The sequence below is a fragment of the Tenrec ecaudatus genome, chromosome 4, assembly GCF_050624435.1.
Source record: "Tenrec ecaudatus isolate mTenEca1 chromosome 4, mTenEca1.hap1, whole genome shotgun sequence".
NCBI classification, from domain to species: Eukaryota; Metazoa; Chordata; class Mammalia; order Afrosoricida; family Tenrecidae; genus Tenrec; species Tenrec ecaudatus.
Window position 1 is genome coordinate 187,081,786 of NC_134533.1, and position 20,426 is coordinate 187,102,211.

The window sequence follows — 20,426 nt, forward strand, 5'->3', positions numbered from 1 at the left end:
TCAGCCCAGCCTGAAAAGGGAGGTGGGAGCCATTCCGGGGTGGTTTCCATTCAGGAGGATGCCCGCCCTCTTCTTCCCGCGCCAGTTGGCACTCTCAAGATTCAGTGAAGGCAGGTGCGGGAGTCGTGCAATTACCCCTGTTGTGTTAGCGGGAACTAATGGTGAGCTGCACTCGGAGACCCGCGACAAGAGGGGTGTAGGCCATTCACCTTGAAGAGGATCTTTTTTTTTTTCATATAGTGATACTGTGTATTTCTTTTTCTTAATTTTTTAAAACATTTTATTAGGGGCTCATACAACTCTTATCACAATCCATACATATACATACATCAATTGTATAAAGCACATCCGCACATTCCCTGCCCCAATCATTCTCAAAGCATTTGCTCTCCACTTAAGCCCTTTGCATCAGGTCCTCTCTTTTTTACCCCTCCCTCCCCACTCCCCCCTCCGTCATGTGCCCTTGGTAATTTATACATTGTTATTTTGTCATATCTTGCCCTATCCGGAGTCTCCCTCCCCCCCCCCCTTCTCTGCTGTCTGTCTCCCAGGGAGGAGGTCACATGTGGATTCTTGTAATCAGTTGCCCCTTTCCACTCGCCCTCCACTCTCCCAGCATCGCCCCTCACACCCCTGGTCCTGAAGGTATTGTCCACCCTGGGTTCCCTGTGCCTCCAGCCCCTATATGCACCAGTGTACAGCCTCTGTCCTATCCAGCCCTGCAAGGTAGAATTCGGATCATGGTAGTCGGGGGGAGGAAGCATCCAGGATCTGGGGGAAAGCTGTGTTCTTCATCGGTACTACCGAAGAGGATCATTTTTCTACACAGTCTTCACACCGTGAGAGCAGACAAATTCTAATGGTTTTCCAAGGCAGAGATGGGGGGTTGTGCCTATGGACATGTTGTGAAGACAGGGCGCTGGCAGAAAGCATTGCGTTCAGAAACTTGTAAAGAATGGGAAACTGCCTACTCATGCATGAGTCACCCGGCAGTCGGTTGGTTGTCATAAAGACATTCGAGCTAAATTCATCTACCCAGTTTTCCAAGTGCCGGAGCATTGGGTGGTGAGATTAATCCGTGGGGCCTCCTCTGTCCACGGTGTGTGAAGGGATTTACACCCATCACGTCAATTAATCTAACAATAATAATTAATATCCATCACGACATTCCGAACGTGTGCCCCCCCCCTTTGTCACACACTAAGGATTTCTACTGGCATAAATTTTGAACGCATCAATGAGGGGGTCCAACTGTTAGATGACAAAGAAGAGCGGAGGGAGGGAGGATGAGAGGGAAATGACGATTTTATTTTCCTCATGGAAGAAGAAATAGGTCAGCTTACTCTTCTGTGGTGAACAGGATTCCCTGGGCTCGAACAGGCAATCTATGGAACATTCCAGATGTCTCACTTTAAAAAGTAATCAGAATAGAACCTCAAGAAAGGAGGAGGGCGCGTCACTCTGGAAATCAGGTCAACCCACCTCTGAGTGATGTGCTTTGTCTAGTTCATGTAAAGGTCTTTAGCTCCTGCCAGCTCTGGGGAGTGTTTGGGCATACAGGAGACGGCGGCGCTATAATGTTCATGTCGAATGCCTACATGAGCGTTTCATTGAGAAGTTAACAACGCGAGTAGGAGAGTGAAAGATTCCGAGGATTATTCCAATGGAGTGCACTTTACGTACTTGCAAGGGCTGAGGTTTTATGATCAGAAAACTTCTGTTCAGTTGCCAAGAGCTGCCACTACCAAACGGTGTGACTGAGTCCCCAGCGGTAAAATCACCACCTGTCCCATAAGGCTGTTTTCACAATTAAATTAGGTAACACGTACTGCACTTAAAAAACAAACAAACATGCAGGGGTCGTGTTACTGCCCATTCCTCCTCTCTGAGTGCGTGAGTCAGAATGGCTTCCCAGGGCTCATTCCTATCTTCCACATTTGTAGACCCACGACTTGGACCGTCCAGTGGGATGGAGGCGATCTGGGGCTTCGTTACTGTCCTTGGGCATCGTGATGCTCTTCTTCCCGCTGTGTCTGCTTGTTGTTCTTTTCCCATCGGGCCTCACCTTCTCCAGGCAATGGTCCTAGGGCAGTGGTGCTCAACCTTCCTGATGCCGCGACCCTTTCATACAGTTCCTCAGGTTGTGGTAACCCCCCCACCACCATAAAATTATTTTCATCGCTGCTTCATAACTATAATTTTGCTATTCTTATGAATCAGCCAACCCCTGTGAAAGGGTCGTTAGACCCCAAAGGGTCATGACCCACAGGTTGAGAACCGCTGCCCTAGGACAATGGCTCCTTGTAGTGTCCCCACACTGGAGTCAGGACCCCGTCTTTTCGTCGGCACTGCCATAAACTTGCTGTGGGATCTGGTTTAATTTCCCCCTTTTGAAATGAGAGCATTGGACTACGTAAGAGCTAAGGTTCATTCCAGTTCTGAAATACTATGACTATGCAGTATAAAACATGAGCCTTTTCTGTCCTCTTGATCGTTACTAAGAGTCTGGTGAAATGGTCCATTCTGGAAATTAATCACGGAAAGTTTCTTGCTACCTGCCCTTCTTATTTCCCACTTGCACAAATGATGTAATTCATGGCTACATTTACCTAGCGATCTGTATGGCGGGTATACCAGATATGTTATCACATCGAATGTCCTGTGAAGCAGGGATTAATGCTCTCATTTTATAGATGAAAAAGTGACCACTCAGAGACCCTAAACAACTTGCCAGTCACACCAACCTGAGTCCCTCTGGATCCCAGACCGTGGGCTCTTTGTTCACCAGCAGGTAGAACACAGTGAAAGGGGGGAGCCATTAGGCCCAGATAGATCCAGTTGCGTTGAGTGAGGCCTTGAGGGAGCCGTGGAGAGTTAGGGCCCTGTTTCCTCACGGGAGGGAATCCTCAGCTTCCCATTTCTCTCTCCAGAACTTTTCTGTAAATGCATGTTCTTTTATGGAAAAAAAAATTTTTTTAATCAATTGCTATCAAAGTGGTTCTGGCCTCTGGCAATGTCTTCTGTGTCAGAGTGGAATTGTGCTCCTTGTTAATGGCTGACACGTCAGAAGTAGAGAGCCAGGGGGTTTCTTCCACCTTGCCTCTGGGTGACATGGACCCTCCAAACTTTCCCACGGCAGCCAAGTGTGTAAACTTATGGGAAGAAGGAAAGCAGAGTCCTTCAGAGGGAATTCCCATGACTGGCTGTCAAAGTCCATCTGTTCTCTTCGGATTTAGGAGTGGGGCCCAAGGCTGTCTGTTGACCAACTTTGCTCAGGGCTTTGTTTGAAAAAGCAGGCTAGAACTTAGGATGTCAACATCCAGGCTCTGTGATGGGCAATGGCTGGTGAAGCGCCACCTCAGCCCAGGGTGGGGCACGCGCGCGCGCACACACACACGCTCCGTGTGTGTACATTGTCTTGTCCCTCTCCTCCCCAGTGGTGCTGGATGACAGCAAGCGGCTGGCAAAAAGGAAGCTGATCGAGGAGAACCGGGAGAAGAGACGGCGGGAAGAGCTGCAGAAATCCATGGGGCACAAGCCGGAGCCCACGGACGAGGAGTGGGAACTCATCAAAACGGTCACGGAAGCCCACGTGGCCACCAATGCCCAAGGCAGCCACTGGAAGCAGAAGCGGAAATTCCTGGTAAGGCTCCCGTGTCCCCGGCGCTTCGGCCGCTCGCCAGGCACTTTCTCCCGCGATCCCTCACTGAGTCTGCTAACAGCTGGGGTACAGGGTCCTGGCTCCGTGTTCTTGAAAAGGAAACTGTTAGCGGATGAGCTAACTCACGGGGTATACTCAGGCTTATGCCTCGTAACTCCCCCCAAAACACCCGCTCTAAAAGAATCCTTAAGAGGAATGTCCTCAAGTATGTTTTTCTATCAGTAAAAGTGAAACTGCTGGGATGAAAATAAATGCAGTGGAGCCCTGAAAGGTGATGGGAGTGGGGGACCCCTGGCACCAGCTGTTCTCTGGGGGCACTGAGAGCACCTCTACAGCAGAACGAGAGGGATAGTATTGTTATGATTACCTTTGCAACACAACAGGAACATTACGAAGGATTTTTTAGAAACTGTTAAAGACATACAACAACAATCTTAAAGGGAATTGGTAAAAAAAAAATTTTTTTTAATTTTAAGGAAATTGCTGGCATGAGGGGAATTACCCATAATCTACCTGCCCTCAGACAATTAGGTTCACCATCACAATGAAGTGGCTTCTGGCCCACTTTGTGGGTGGCCTCCATCTAACAACAATGTTAAACACTTACATGGTCCTTACCATGTGCCAGATACTCTCCCAAGCGCTTGCCTCCGGACACCAGCCCCATGGGCAGAAACAATTAGGATCTCCGTGCTACAGGTGCAAGGATGAGGCAGAGCAATTCAGCCAACTTGCCCAAGCCCCACAGCTGGTGGTGATGGAAGCAGACCAGCTCCAAATGGGGTGCTCAGAACCACTACACTATGCAAATTCGCCACCTGTGCAAACTCCAAAATCCCTCCCTATGGTGCAGGCTATTGTTCAAGGATAGGCAGTCTTGTAGGGCCTTGATCTTGCATCACCACTCTCACCATGGTAGACCTGCCAGGAAAGTGGAAAATCGTAAGTCTTGATGGAGCAGTTTTAATCCACAGATAGTGTTGTGGCCAGTCCAAGCTTAAGGCTGTCCCTTTGTCCTCTGTGCCAGCCCTAAATGGACATTGTGGAAACCATGCCCAGCCTTGGCACGGCGGTCTGATATGTGAGTAGTGACCAGGTGGATTTGCAGGTAGAAAATTAAGGGCACATCCTAGACTCCTTATCAAGAATGTTACATGCTGATTTCTTTACTCCCCCAAAAGAAGAGATTAATGAAATCGATTTTAGTGGCCACAGAAGGGCTTCTTTCCAAACTCTAAAGATTTGTTTTTATGAAGAAGCACTTATTGAGCACCTAGTCTGTGACAGGAAGTGAGCAAGTCAGCCTTTGTCCCTGGAGCTCACTTGCTCATGACAGGAGACAGAGAATAGGGCTAGAGCAGTGATTCTCAACCTGTGGGTCATGACCCCTTTGGGGGGGGGGGTCGAACCACCTTTCACAGGGGTCACCTAAGACCATCAGAAAACACATATTTCCGATGGTCTTAGGAACTGAGACACCGCTCCTCTGTCTGTCTCCACCCACATGCAGATAGACCCACCTACAATTACCCAGCATGAAGACTGTTACCCATGCTACACCATGCTTCAAGACAAAATTTCATTTGTAATCAGAAATATTTCACAATATATAATGACATATTGTTTATGTGATTCATCACTGTGCTTTCATGATGTTCACTTTGTATCAATGAAAATGCATCCTGCCCATCAGAGATTTACATGATGATACATAACAGCAGCAAAATGACAGTGATGAAGTAGCAGCAAAAATTATGGTTGGGGTCGCCCCACCATGAGGCACTGTATGAAAGGGTCGCGGTGTTAGGGAGGGTGAGAAGCACTGGGTGAGACAGATCAAGAGCACTGCACGTGGTGGTGTCAGGTGTTATCCAGCCGATTCCCCTGTGACAGAACACCTTCTTCTTCCTCTCCTGTCTTTTAAATGACCTTTTACTTTTCCATGAAGGACACCCTTGGTGTCCGCTCATAACTCGTCAGGTCTTCCGTCATGAGTGTTTCATGCATCAAATCTGTTCTGGGGATGTTCACAGAATTCAAGTGGGATAGACTCAGGGTCGTACTTTGGCTCTCGTGGACTTGTTTGCATTTTCTTCAACTTCCTCTTGAACTTACATATGAGCAATTGATGGTCTGTTCCACCATCAGCCGGTGGCCCAGTGTGACCTTCTGATGTTGAGCTTCTCCATCTTCCCTTCCCACAGATGTAGTCCATTTCATTTGTGTGTATTCAATCTGGAGAAACCCTGTGTCTAGTTGCCTTTGTGTGGTTGAAACAAGGCATTTGCTTTGAACAAGTCATTGGTTTTGCCAAATTCTATCCTGTGATCTCCAGCGTCTTTTCCCTCACAAAGACCCTGTTTTCCGATGACAGTTCCTTCCTCTTTGTTTCTAACTTTTACATTCTAATGGCCAGTAATGATCCATGCATTTTGATTGCATGTTTGAGCGATTTCCACCTGAAATTGGTGGTAGAATTCTTCAAATTCTACAATTCTGGTTTGGTAGTTGGTGCATACATTTGAATAACAGTTGTATCGAATGGATTTCCTCATCGAAGGATAGACACTGTCCTGTCAGATAGCCTTGTCCTTCAGTACTAATCTTGAAATGTCTTTTTTGACAATGACTGCAAAGCCAGTCCTTTTGGTCATGTCATTCCCAGCATGGTGAGCCACATCCTGATTCAGAATGACCAACACTATCCATTTCAGCTCACTCAGCCTACACTATTGAGCTTCATGCGTTTCATTTTTGACAACTTCTAATTTTACTAGGTTCATACTCTGTACACTCTACGTTCTTGATATTTGCAGCTCTTTTTTCCCTTGACAATGTCTATAATCTTTATTATTTAATCATTTCATTAGGGGCATATACAACTCTTATCACAATCTATACATCCATCCATTGTGTCAAGCACATTTGTTCACTTGTTGCCATCATCATTCTCAGGACATTTGCTTTCTACTTGAGCCCTTGGGATCAGCGCCTCATTTTCCCCTCCCTCAATATTCGCAGTTCTTTCTTCTCATTTTGAGCCATGCCTCAACAGACTTTCCTCCCGCAGGCTCCACTCCATCCTCCTCATTCGGGTGGACTCCTCGTTGGGAAGGGGCTTCACACCTGAGGGGCTCACCTTCTGACAGTGTGATGATGTTCTGCTTCTATTCATCAGGTTCTCAGTAACTGACAATATTCCAGTGCTGTCTGCAGGGTTTTCAGCCTCTAAGTCCTCTGACGTGGGCAAGCTACTCCTTCTTCATTGTTCTTTGTCTGGAAGCTCTGCCGAAACCTGTTCCTATTGGGTGACTCTGTTGGTGTTTGAAATACCGCTGACATAGCTCCCACAGTACAGCAGACGGACAGACAAGTTGTGGAGATGGATTTGTGGTTGGCAATGAAGGTTTAGGCATGATGAAACGGAATGATTATGAATTGATGTAGAAGAGAGGCTTCCCTTCTCTGACCAGCACGGTCAGGAAATGCCTCTTCGAACTGAGCCTGAAAGCTGAGAAATGAATGCTATAAAGCAAAATACAATGGAACCTCTTCCCACTCCATAGTCTCTTCGGTCAAGAGAGCACAATGTCTCGTCATTAGAAACAGTCTTGAGGTCTGCACCCTCCACTTCAAAACTTCTAGGGAATGATGTAGACCTTTGATCTGTCAAAGAAATCCTCGCTCTTGGTCCAAATATGAATAACTACTTCTGCAGGTCATTTGCTTCTCAGAAGTATGTGGAGGCACTTAGAAGGTCTCCATGGCTCCATCTGTCTCTACAATGAACTTCGTTTCAATCAGCTAAATCACCTCCTGTGCCTGGGCTCACCGCTGCAGCTCCCGGGAAGAAGGACCACAGCTAGTTCACTATTGTCACCTCAGAGTCTGTCTCATCTCTGGAAGCTGTGGTAGCTTGTGTCCACAACTGTCGTCATTAAATTCTTGCCTCCAGTATATGCAGTCATTTCTCTCCCTGAGAGAGTCAGTCCACACCTCTGCTCCGGTGATGCCTGTAGAACATGAGTTTGGGCAGAAACAGGCTTGAGTGACTATCAAGGCTGAGTTCTAAGACTCCTTGTGGCATATATATATATATTCCCCAACTACTCTGAGACAGCTTTGGTGTGAGAAAGCCCAAGACAGCCTTGGGAAGGGCAATGTAGAAAGCAAGATTCTCAACCAAGCCAGGCACTAGCATGGAAGGAAGAAGGGTTCAGCTGGTCCCAGAGTCCACTGCCACTGGACAGCAGTCACATGAGACCCCTTACGAGGACCATCCGCCTGAACCTATGACCTCTCACAACTCTGAAAGGGAACTAAAACATGTTGTGTAAGTCAGTACACTTTCAGGAGGGTTATCACCCAGCAATTGATAACCAGAACGGAACTCAATACCTATTTGCTAAACTGACCATTCCACTCCCAGCCCATCCTCAGAGAGAGTACAGTTAAGCCCTGTTGTCTCTTCCCATTTACATATTTACACAGAGCCCTGAGAGTAGGTCAACTCCAAATTAAGTATTTATGCTCAGGGTGAAAATCGTACTGTTGAGTAGTGAATTATTCCTGCCAGAACCCAGGGTGAACAACTGCCTTACTAAAAGTATCAATGTACAGAATAGTACCCATTACTAAATAAACTTCTCTATAGTAGGGTTTACCACTGCTGGGGGGTCAATACCCCTTTTTTGCTTACACTCCTGCTGCCTGTCTTGGTTCACTTAGCTTTAGGTGTGGAGGTCCCATCTCGTTCTACAAGAGAAATCTGAGGTCAGTTCTAGTCACCAGGAGCCCTGGGAGTGCAGGTGTGGGGGCTGCCTGGGCTGCTAACCGAGAGGTCAGCAATCCACAGGGACCAGCCACTGTGGGAGAAAAAGCTGAGGCTTTCTGCTCCCAGAAAGATTACTAGTCTAGGATACTGTGAATCAGAATAGACAAAGTGGCTATGAGTTTATATTATATAACTAGTATATGAATAATAATGTCATACTCTATCATCCAACCAAAACCTACTGCCATCACGTTGATTCTGTCTCATAGCAACCCTGTAGGACAGTAGTTCTCAACCTTCCTCAGGCCGTGACCCTTTCATACAGTTCCTCATGCGGTGGTGAAATAAAATTATTTTCATTGCTACTTCATCACTGTAATTTTGCTACTCTTATGAATCGGGTGACCCCTGTGAAAGGGTTGTTTGACCCCAAAGGGGTCATGACCCACAGGTTGAGAACCACTGCTCTGGGTCCTAGAGTCTAGGACAATGTGGACCTGGCCCTGTGGGTCTAGAGACTGTAAGCCTTTATGGGAGTAGAAAGCCTCATCTTTTTCCCGTGGAGTGGCTGGTGATTTTTGAACTGCTGACCTTGCAGCTAGCAATTCAACTCATACCTCACTACGCCACCAAGGCTCCTTAATAATATTTCACAAGGTACTAAAAGTATGTTGTCCTAGACGCTGTAAGTAATCATTTATCTGGCATCAATAAGAAACTTATCCCCCAAACACAGCTACTTTATCATTTTTTACCATAAGATCAAGTCAGAAAAAGACCGATTTGTTTGTGTGTGTGTGTTTTCATTGTAAATGATGTGAGGCTTACATATCAGATCATCTTTTATGTGTTTGTTTGGGGGTTTTATGGCTTTGTTTGTTTCCATTCACCATTTGAAACAACTCACCAAACCAATGGCTTGCTGTTTCCCTCCCCACCAAGACTAGAAATTTTACCTGGGTTTCAAATCTACTTGGGTCTGAAGAAATGAAAAAATAGGAAATTTTTGGAAAAGCCATGCAGTTTTACATAATCAATCTACGGTGACTCTTTAAAACTACTTCCAAGTGCCTTTAAATTATATAACATTCTATTTTGTTCAATTCACACAACTCTCTAGTGCTACAGAAATGCGCGGTTTAACCACCAACACCTCGTGTGTTGTTGACAGTGGTGATGAGGAGTTAACGTGGGCTGAGCAGGGGACTTGTAGCTGCTGATGACGAGCAGAGCAGTGTCTTCCCCCACCCCCCAGGAACAGTCTCGTCTGTACCTCACAGCAGTAGTGAGACCCTGGGTGGGGCCCAGACTTGGGTTGCTGGTCCACCCCTTCAGTGCACATGCAGAGGTGTGGCTTTGAATGGGTCCTCTATCCAAGGATAAAATGTGACCTTTAGAGCCAGGCGGACCTGCCCTACTTTTTCCCCTGGAAGAGCTACTGTGGCAGAGCCTGGATTCAATGCCTCCTCTGTTGCTTCTTAATTGTGTGGTGTGCGGCAGGTTCCTTCACCTTTCTAAGGCTCAATTGCCTTATATTCTTATGGATGTCATAAAAGTCGTAACTGTGAGGGGACTTAACTGTGCTTGGCGTATCTCTAACAGCCGCCTACTGTCAGCAGTTACCACACATACTCTCCCCACCACCTTCATCATCTAATCCCTGCTCACCATGACTAAACGGTGCACCCTAGATATGCCAAAAGATCCATAACCTTAAGTCACCAGCTACCTTGGTCTTCTTGCCCATCATTGCAAAGGGAAGGAGATCCCAAGGAACCAGCAGACAAAAGAGAAGATCCCGTCTGACCCTCTGCTCTGCATAGATACGAAATAGCCTATATATACTGCAGAGATATATATATATATATTCTGCATCTACCAAGCAGTAGCTTTGTTCAAGCGGAGTCCTCATCTCTGAACCCATCACCCTCAAAGAGGCTGACTGACGATACTTCCCACTCAACTTAAGCAATACTGATGAAACCTCCCAAGCAGACTGCCAGTTAGTCATGGTCTGTCTAGCACCCATCTCCTCCAGTGTTCAAGGTGATGTCCACGTCTGCTCGCACACTTGAACTCTCTTTTCCCACCTCTCCTCCCCATAGGAGCCACTCTAGGTTCCTTGCTGTCCCCTACCCTGACTGCAGTCACAGGAAGTTATTCAAGTCTTCCACTTCACTTCTCTCCATCTCAACTGCCATCCAGGTAGTCCAGACCCACTTCACTTCCTGCCCCAGCAACTGCTGTGGTCTGCCTGCTTCTTCCTTGGCTCCCACGTCTCATCTCCACATCAAAAGCAAACACCTCATCTTGCCAGTCCCTTACATGAAGTCTTTCAGGGGATATCCCTTTTTAGAACAGACCGTCCCATCGAGTCCCTGGCTGCCGCCCTTCCTTTGTCTGCACCTTCATGAGAACTCATCCCGGGGTTTTCTCCTAGCCCCTGGACTTTGTGATTGCTTTTCCCTCTGCCTTAAATGTTCTGGCGCTACGGAAAGCTGCCTCTTGGACATTCTTCACGTCTAAACTCATATGTAACTCATCATAGGGTCTTTGGCTGGCCACCCTGTGTGCGTTAGTGCTCTCATGTCACCTTCAGACTTAGCACAACTGAAATCAGTTGGTCATTCTCTTCCTGTTCCTCGTCTGCCTTCACTACAAGGTCAGTTCTTTGGGGATGCATTGAATGCTGCCGTAACGTCACCATCTAGAAATAGGCCTCATCCAAAACAGTTGCTCAATAAACACTGGTTTAAATAAAAGCACAAACATGCACACAAATACATGTATTCACTCTCTCAACCAACACAGGTTCTACTTTCCACCTGTTGGGTCCAATTTCGTGCACACAGTTACTTAAGCAAAGTAACTTAGGGATTACTTTGCCCCCTCCCAGGAAGTTCGTGAGCTTAAATAACTCCAGTAAAAAGTGATCATAATAATTGCCAAATGAGTGATCGACTCATGAATATGCAGGTGAGGTAGAAATCATCTCAAACTCAGGTCATCCGGGAAGGCCTCAAAAAGATAGAACTGGAGCCGTGGCTTGGAGCACAGGTGGAATTTGGAATGGAGGAGGCGGGAGCGGGGAGGGGGAGATTCAGGAGGGAAAGGGAAGATGGCAGGGCAGGCAACCAAGGGAAGCTGGAGGGAAGCAGCTGGGCCATCCCCTTAGGGCAGAGGAGAGGCAGAGGAACCAGAACCAGAAGATTTCCCCCCAGGTCGACACCTGTCACTGTACATGCCAGAGCTGTCGTGTCAGTATCTGAGCTGATGCACGTTTACAAAGCTTATGTGTGCCTATGAGCCAACGTGTACCTTGTAGTGGATTACACAACTGTCCACTCTAATGATATATCTAATCCATTTAACAGATATCAAATATTTGCACTATTTGTAATTCTTAGCATCGTCCAAATATTGTAGAAAATGTTATTTTTACCTCTAAGGTAAAAATCTCTGAGGAAGTCAAAAATAGGGTTACAGGACTCCACCTTAATTTCTTATATCTGAACAGAGAGCTTTTACGTCTAGCAATTGTATTTGTCAATAAATACCCAGAAGCTGCAAAGTAAATCTTTTTTTCCTACCCTGTTATTTACTTTATAAAAGAAATGCTTATGAAGTTGTTATATTTAGAACTTTAATTTTAGTTAAAATTACCCTTTTCCCTTCAGAATTCTCTCCTTTTGATCTGATATTTTAGAGATACCACAGATGGTGATTCAAATATCCCAAACACCCCCACGAGTTAATGAACATGATGAACATCAGTATTAATGTGCAGGCATTTCCCAGAATGCTGCATACCATTTACAGACAATCAAATTACATCTACCAGTATTCAATGAGGAGATGTTTGGATTCAACCAGACCATAGCCATGTCGATTTAAACATTTTTATCTCTAAAAAACACAATGTGTCTGGTATCTGTGTGTGTATATGAGCCCTTGTGGGTGCTGGTACAGTGACCTGTGCACTCGGCTGCTGACCACCAGGTCCGAGAGCCAAATCCACCAGCTGCCCCTCAGGAGAAACGCAAGTCTCTCTGTTCCTGTAAAGACTCACAGTCTCGGAATCCCACTGGGGCTGTTCTAAACCATCCTACCAGGTCACAGAGTCAGAATCGACTCGCTGGCAGGGGGCTGGTTTCGGAGTTTTATTGCTGCTAGCCCCCAGGGAGCCGACTCTGCTCCATAGCAACTCCAAAGACAAGAGACTAAGACGCTACCTCGTCTGGCACCATCTCCACGATCGCTGGCAGGCTGAAATCCATTGTTGTGGATTTTAGAACTGTGTGTTTTTAGAACAACCCGTGGGGCCGCTCTTCTGGCACGCCATCAAATAATCATCCATTGTGGTCTCCAGGTTTCCATGGGCTAATTTTTGAAAACAGGTAGCCAGGCCTTTCTTTCTAGTCTGTCTGAGTGGGGAAGCTCTGCTGATACCTGCCGTGGGTGACCCTGCTGGAGTTTGAAATATAATTAGTTGACCTTTCAGCATCACACAGCATGAGTGCGAGTCATCATGGTCCGACAGACAGACAGACTGGTGCAGGTAATGCCCTGCCCTTTTAAATGTGTGCTCACCTCCCTTTGACCTGTTGATCTATGAAGCCAAACAGTCAAGTGGACCAGGCAGGTAAGACAAGCCTCATGGTCAGTGGCGAGAAGCCATTATAAAGAGCCAACAAGGCGTTCTGAAAGACAAGTCTACTAGTTGCCATTCCTACCAAGGAGAAGGAGACAGGGGAGGGGGGAGGGGGCACAGAAAAGATGTTGCCACAGAGCTGGGTAATCACTGTGACCACCCAGTAGAGCTTCTCTGCTGGGTTTTCCCGGCTGTACAGTGTTTAAAAGCAGATCACCAGACCTTTCTTCTGCAGACCTGCTGGGGAGGCTTGAACCACCAACCTTTGGGTTAGCAGCCGATGGCAGAACACCTGCACTGCCAGGACAACTTCTCGAGAGGAGGGAGCCCCAGAGGAACCGAGGTTCCCACAGCAGTTCTATCTACTGAGGAGAAAGAAACAGAACAAAGAGAGAGAGGCGAGGTCATTAGGATGGACTAGCCCATCGATCCTATCTATCTGTCTCTGGTGGCTGCCAGGGGCCTGCCTTGCCAGCCGTGGCCTCAAATCATCATCATTGCCGTAGAAAACTCTCAGAGGCCCGCCCCTCACCGCTACCAAAACAAGCAACAAAAACAAGGGAGAAACCTCCAATAAAATGATTCAAAAAAACCCACAAGCGATATTACAGTCTAGGGATTGCAATGAATGGAGTGAAACAAAAGTTGTATGAGTTATTGAAAGTAAAACTGATAATCTGCTCTGGAAACCTTTACTCAATTTTATAGTATAAAGTTAAAATTAAACATCAAGCTCTTCTATGAAAAAAAAAAAAAAAGAAGGGAGAACAAAAGAAAAAAACAAACCGCAGAAGCTGCTGGGTAATCCAAAAAAAATGGGGACGTGCTGCCAGCGTTTGTTATGTAACCTGCTTTGAAATCCTCCCCTGGGGCTGCGAGCGTGGTGCTTGCTACATCCTCAGAGAGCCGGGCTGCTCCTGTTGGCCCTCGAGAGGTGACAAGAGAGCCAAAGAGTCATCTTTTGCATTCCCTCCTGCTAAAAATCCAATGTGGCGAGTAATGGGGGCCAGGGTGAGAAGGAGAGGCCAAGTAACTGAGCTCTAAGCTGAGGGCGGCTACTGCGGGCCAGTGGGTCTCGAAGGGCGGGCCAGGACCGGCGGCACCGGGGAGCTTGTTAGAAATGCACAGTTCTCTGGAATCAGGAGTTCTTGGGGAGTGGGAGGTAGAAATTCCAGTGCTTCTGATGCATAATGACTTTGGGGAACAACTCTGTTGGATCAGAGTCTTGTCACGGGTCTGGCCCTTAGGGATCTGCAAGTGAAGAATTCAGACGTGCTTGGCCAACTCAAAGGGCGTCTTGGTGGCACCAGGAGTTAGACACCCGGCTGCTAAGGGCCCAGGAAGCTGTCTGTTCCTGGACACCCTATTAGGATCACGAGATGGCCATGCGTTTGGTATTTGGGGGGCCTTACGCATAGTGTCAGTTCCACCTGCCCCCCCATCCATCCCACCCACCCCCATCCATCCCTCCTGCTCACCCAACTTACTGCTATCCAGTCTAGTGTGACTCATCGTGACTCTCTAGGACACGGTCAAACTGCCCCTGGGCATGACTGATACTGTAACGCTTTATAGGAGTGGGAGAGCTCATCTTTCTCCCACAGAGAAGCTGGTGGTTTTCAACTGCTGACCTTGCAGTGAGCAGCCCAACACGTAAGCCCGGAAGCTCCATCCTGATCACCCTATGCATACCTAAAAGGGGCCCGGGCCGTTTCCGTGCCTCCACTGTGGCTCTCAGCAAAGAGGATACCCACCAAGTGGGTAAGTGGCCAAGCAACTCAGATGCTCTTCATCGCATCTCCAACTTCCTGGAAGATCACTCGAGAGGCGGGGAGAGGAAGGAGGGCCGAAACCAAGCCCACTGTCATAGAGCAGATTCCAGCCTGTAGCAACCGCATAGAGCAGAGTACACCAGCCCCACGGGCTCCCCAAGGCTGCAATCTTCACGAAAGCAGACTGTCACGTCTTACTGCTGGGAAACTTCACCACTGGGTCACCAGGACTTCGAAGGCCAGCATGAAGCCAACATACCAAATCACTGTCCAGGCGTCCATCGACTCCGAGCACCCCTATAGGCACGGCACCAGAAGGCAGGGTAGAAACTGCCCCATGGGCTTTCTGTAAATCTTCAGCAGAGCAGAAAATGTTGTGTTTCTCTCCCCGATCGGCTGGTGAATTGCTGAGTGTGGGGTTAGCAGCCCACTGTGCCAGGACTTTGAGAAGGAGGAAGGAAGGAAGGAAACTTCACTGCCATCAAATCAATTCCAACTCATTGCAACCTTATAGAACTGCCCCTGCGAACTTCTGAGACCGTAACTCCTTATGGGAGTAGAAAGCCTCGTCTCTCTCCCTTGGTGAAACATAAAGAGAAGTAGAAATATTATGCCCTGCTGTCAAAAAGTTTTCAGGTGTTATAAATGCATCTGTCACACAACTTCTGCCAGTTCACTTTTTCGCAGGTGTGAAACGATGGTAGTTGCTTCCATTGACTGTGTAGCCCTGTCTTGAGTAGTGTGATTTTTCCAGTCACAATGGACTGAAACTGTTCCCTGCCCTGCCCACCCTCGGTAGCCATTAGATCTCTACTACAAACGAACAAATGTTCCCTGGATATAACGTCTTGATGTCGGAGAAAGAAGGTGCTCTTTTCAGAGAAATGTGCTGTGTCGTCCAAAGAGCCTGTGTGCGGAGTTAGAGGGACTTAGATTAAGGTGACCAGACGTCCCGCTTTTGGCGGGACAGTCCTGATTTTCAAGCGTCCCACGGTGTTTTTTAAAAGTCCCGATTTTTGGAAAGAATGCACAACAAGCTAGGGTAGACGGTTTTCGGCTGCCGTGTGGCTATTTCGCCAGGAAATGAGTTTTATCACAGGTGTCCGCTGGCGTCCCGCTTTACCGATGTTATAATCTGGCCACCTTAACATAGACCCCAGTGCTAAGGTGGATGGCCTTCGCCTTCCTGTTTCCCTGTTGGCTGCTCTAAAAACCAGGACTGTGTGGAAACTACCTGAGATTATTCACACAGGGGCTGCTTCACTTCTAGTCCAAACCAAACCCAACCCACTGCCATTGAGCCAATGCCTATACACAGTACGCCAAATACTTCCTAAGTCCAAAGGCTGTGGATCGTTATGGGATGAGACACCTGCTCTGTCTCCCAGGGGGCTGCTGGTGGCTTTGAACCAGCAGCTCTGAGGTTAATAATTCAGCACTTACCCGACAGAACTACTGGCTAACTTTAGGTCACAGGTCAATGGGTGTTATTATTGACAAAGGAAGGGGCCTCGGGGAAGAATGTTCCGGACAGGAAGTGCTGTTGAAAACAGAAGGTATCCTCAGAGAAGCCGCACCATGAAGATAGATCACTGACTGCCAAGTCAACGACCTAGATGGCTCCCAGAGCTATCAGAACCACAGACCTGAGCTGCCTAGACTCTGCTTTACCTGCCAAGGTGACTCCCTTGGGTCTTGTTAAATTGCTAATCCTGATCCGTTGGGTCAGGAAGGAACCAGAGATTGGGCATTTCTAAGAACTCCTGGGCCCCCCTCCGGCTGCTACGTGCCATTTGAGGATCAAGGCCATGGGCTCTTCAGCAAGCAGGTCCACTGGTGATGCTGCACCCTACAGAATGTCCACAACCCAGTTTCTCAGAGCAGCCAGAGCCCGTTACCTTCTGCCTACTGAGACTACCTCAAACTGGGAGTCTCTAGGGCAGAAGGGAGCGTGGAGCCCCAGAAGGTGGCCAGAAGTAAGTCTGGGTCCACAGAGCACTGGCAAGGCTGCCCCATCATCACTTCGTTCCATCCCAGTGAACAATTTGCCCACCTCTCCATGCAGACACACAAAATGCTCAAGAATGGATGTCACCTGGCCGACGGGTCCGTGCTATGCATTTAGAAGCAGAGCCCAAAGTCCTGTTCTGTCTATCTCCCCCTTCCTCCCCTCCCCTCCTTCCCTCTCTCTCCAACAATCCTGTGAGCATTATGACCCGTTACTGAAATCACCATGTCTCTTTGCTTAGAAGAGTCAATGATCTGCGAACTCCACAGAAGACATGTTCAGTCACATGAAATAGCTCCGATAAGTGGGGATCCCTTCCACGTCTTTACTTAAAACTTTTCCATTTCTCTTCCGTAGCCTGAAGACATTGGACAAGCACCAATAGTAAATGCCCCGGAAGGTGGAAAGGTTGACTTGGAAGCCTTCAGCCACTTTACAAAAATCATCACACCGGCAATTACTCGAGTGGTGGATTTTGCCAAAAAGTTGCCTATGTTCTGTGAGGTGAGGAAACTGCCTTTCCTTCTCCGTTCTTTTTGCATGGTAGTTCCACCCGTTTCCAGGAAAGTTGGGAACTATTTATTATTTAAGATTAATGAGTAGGGATTTGATCATAGGAAAGCTTTGTCCGTACAAAATGAAAGTGCACTCATTTCAATTGTATTTTTTCATCTTCATTCATTAACCGATTCACAGGAGATGAATCGAAATCCTATCCATCCACCTAACTCCAGGCATAGGGAAATAATGACAGAAATAACCTCCGTTAATTCCAGGCTCAGTGTTACCCTGGCTATATCCAATTCTTAGAACAGGTCCACAGACGGCTCTTGTTGTCGCTCCATGCCCTTGAGTTTCTGACTCATCGTGACCCCGTGTGCAACAGAACACACACTGCCCAGTCTTGCACCCCGTCTTCGCACGGGTCACTGAGCTTGAATCCATTGTTACCGGCTCTGTGTCACCCCATTTCATTTGAGGTCTTTCGATTTTCTGGTGAGTTCTACTTTACAGAGCATGCTGTCCTTCCCCAAGGACTGATCCCTCGTGTAACACACCCAATGTATGTGAGATAAAAAGTGTCACGATCCCCGCTTCTGAGGAATATCCTGATTATACTTCTTCCAAGACAAACTTGCCCGTTCTTCGGTAGTCCACAGTGTACCCAACGCTCTTTGCCTCTAGTCTGTCATAATTCACGTGCATCATTTCTCCTCCCATGCTCCTTATGTGTATCAAACTTCATTCGTGTTTCACATTAAGCATTCACCAATTAAAAATATCAGGTTATAGGTCAGATGTACCTTAGTCCTCAAGGTTACGTTTTGCTTTTTAACGCTTTAAAAGAGGCTTTTGCAGCAGATTAGTGCAATGTAATTCATTGTTTAATTTCTTGACCACTGTTCAGTGTGGACTTGAGAAAAGTTAAATCCTTAGCAACATTTGCTCCATTAACCGTGAGGTGACTTTGTGGCCCACTTTAGAGGCGTTTTGTTTATGTTGAAGTGTAATCCAAAATGAAGGTTGTAATCTTTGATCTGTATCCGTGTTTCAAGGCTTCTTCACTTTCAGCAAGCAAGGATTCACCATCTGCATATTTTAAGTTAATTCTTCCTCCAGTCCTGATGATGCGATCTTCTTCATACAGTCTAGCTTCTTGCATAAGTTGCTCAGCGTACGGATTAAGTAGGATTGTGAAAGATACAACCTTGACATATACCTTTCTTGAATTTAAACCCACTCCACATCCCCTTGTTCTGTTCAACCAACTGCCTCTGAAGTGTTCTATAATTGCAATTCATCACAATGTTATCCATAATTTGCTATGATCCACAGGGTCAAATAAATAAATACAAATCATGTTGACCCCATTTTCCAGATGGGGAAAATTAGGAAACCAATTTAGCTTTTCCAAATATGCGATCGACTTCCATTAGCGTAGCAAGATAGTCATGTAGTTACTTTTAATCCTCAGGAACAAGTTCATTGGTTTCCACAGAGCTAGGTTCTGCTTAATATCTCCTCAAATCTTTCTTCTTTGATTCTAAGGCCGTCCTTTCTTGTCCCATCTTCAGGAAAGCCTTTACCCAGCAGAGTTTGCAACTTCTGCAAGCCCTGCCATGTGGTAACTGAGGACCTGGACTATGGAGTCACTTGGATGGGGAAGCATATGAGTAGCTCAGACGGTGATTTAAAGTCTATAAATTAGCTAACTCCTCTTTAAAATGGGAACAATCGTAGTACCTACTTATAAGGTTGCTGGAAGAATTAACTAGGATCATACACAAGAGGACGTCAGAGCATTGTTCTGTTTCCAGTTCTCACACACACTGGTTTATTCCAACCCACACAGACTGCAGCCTGTCTCTGTTACCAGTCACCAGCTGCTGCAGACAAGCGCTCTTAGTGATATACTCATCTTTGTCCCAGTAAGATACCCACCCAACCCCCCCCCCCCAAAAAAAAAAAAGGTTCCATCAAAGCAGTGACTTCTGAGGAGATCTCCTGGAGCTGTTCACGTCAAAGCAGAGCAGTCAGCTCGGGTTCTGCAGATCCTTTTATGGGATCCAAAGGGGTAACCTTGATCGATTTCCCAGAAGGACACAAGACAATTTCAGGGGCTTCTTGTGAAGTTTTAGGAAAACTGAAAACTGCACTGGTGAGAAAAGGGCCAGGAAAGCTGTGCTGGTGTTTTGGGAGTGGTTGTTTTCTATCACGACTGTGCACCTTGTCCTTCTTCACGGGCAGCAAGGATTACCCTATGAGAATTTCACTGGGAAACATCACCCCATCCACCCCGCAGTCCCAATCTTGCCCTTTCTGTCTTCTTTTTGGTTCCCAAAGTCAAAGAATATTTTTAAAGAACCTAATTTAGTGCCTCAAGGATGTCCAAGGTACCGTTATGACATGGTATAAACCAACGACAGGAAATTCTTCAGGGAAAGGTTGGAGAGTTGGAAAAACTGCCTTCCAAATGTATAGACCTGGATGGAAGATACATCCCAAACAATACCTTCACATTTTGATATTTTTGTTTAAGATTTCTGTGATTTTGTAGTCATCCTTTTGTTTTGTTTACTTATGCTCATGTAATGTGCTTAGCACAGTGCCTAGGTCATAAGCATTCTTTAGATTTTAGCTCATAATACTATGATTTCACCCAGTACAATCACATTCTGCCTCTGGTCTTCGGTTTCTGAATCAATGGGACTGATTATGTTTTCTGGGGAATTTTTCTCTCTGATAAACCTCATGAGGTACCAATCTATTGCTCTTCACGCCTCCAAGGAGACCAGAAAGGTACCAAATAGAGAGGCTGCGTACTGCTGTGAGCCTCTTATGTAAGCTACCAAGTGCTAACTGATTCTGGTCTCACCTGGAAGGATGCTGAGTTGCCTCTCCTGGATGACTCCCTGCCTTTGCTCGATGGCTCATTTGTGTCTTTGAGTTTCCAATAAAGGGAGACCAGCCAGAAGCCGAGAGACCGCAGACACGAATGGAGACCCTTTGCATTCCCTATTTCTCAGCTTCCCAAGCACCATCCCCCAGAGGACAATGCA

The 20,426-nt window shown here is 46.8% G+C and overlaps 1 protein-coding gene across 11 annotated transcripts in view; it reads left to right on the top strand.

Annotated features, from left to right (window-relative positions):
• THRB (thyroid hormone receptor beta) overlaps positions 1 to 20,426 on the top strand; it is a 455,296-nt gene that overhangs the window by 424,166 nt on the left and 10,704 nt on the right. For all 11 annotated transcript variants that reach the window (XM_075547158.1, XM_075547153.1, XM_075547147.1 and 8 more), the window contains 2 exons: positions 3,438 to 3,643; positions 17,224 to 17,370. In XM_075547158.1, coding sequence (XP_075403273.1) covers positions 3,438 to 3,643; positions 17,224 to 17,370 — 353 coding nt within the window. The remainder of the gene's footprint in view (positions 1 to 3,437; positions 3,644 to 17,223; positions 17,371 to 20,426) is intronic.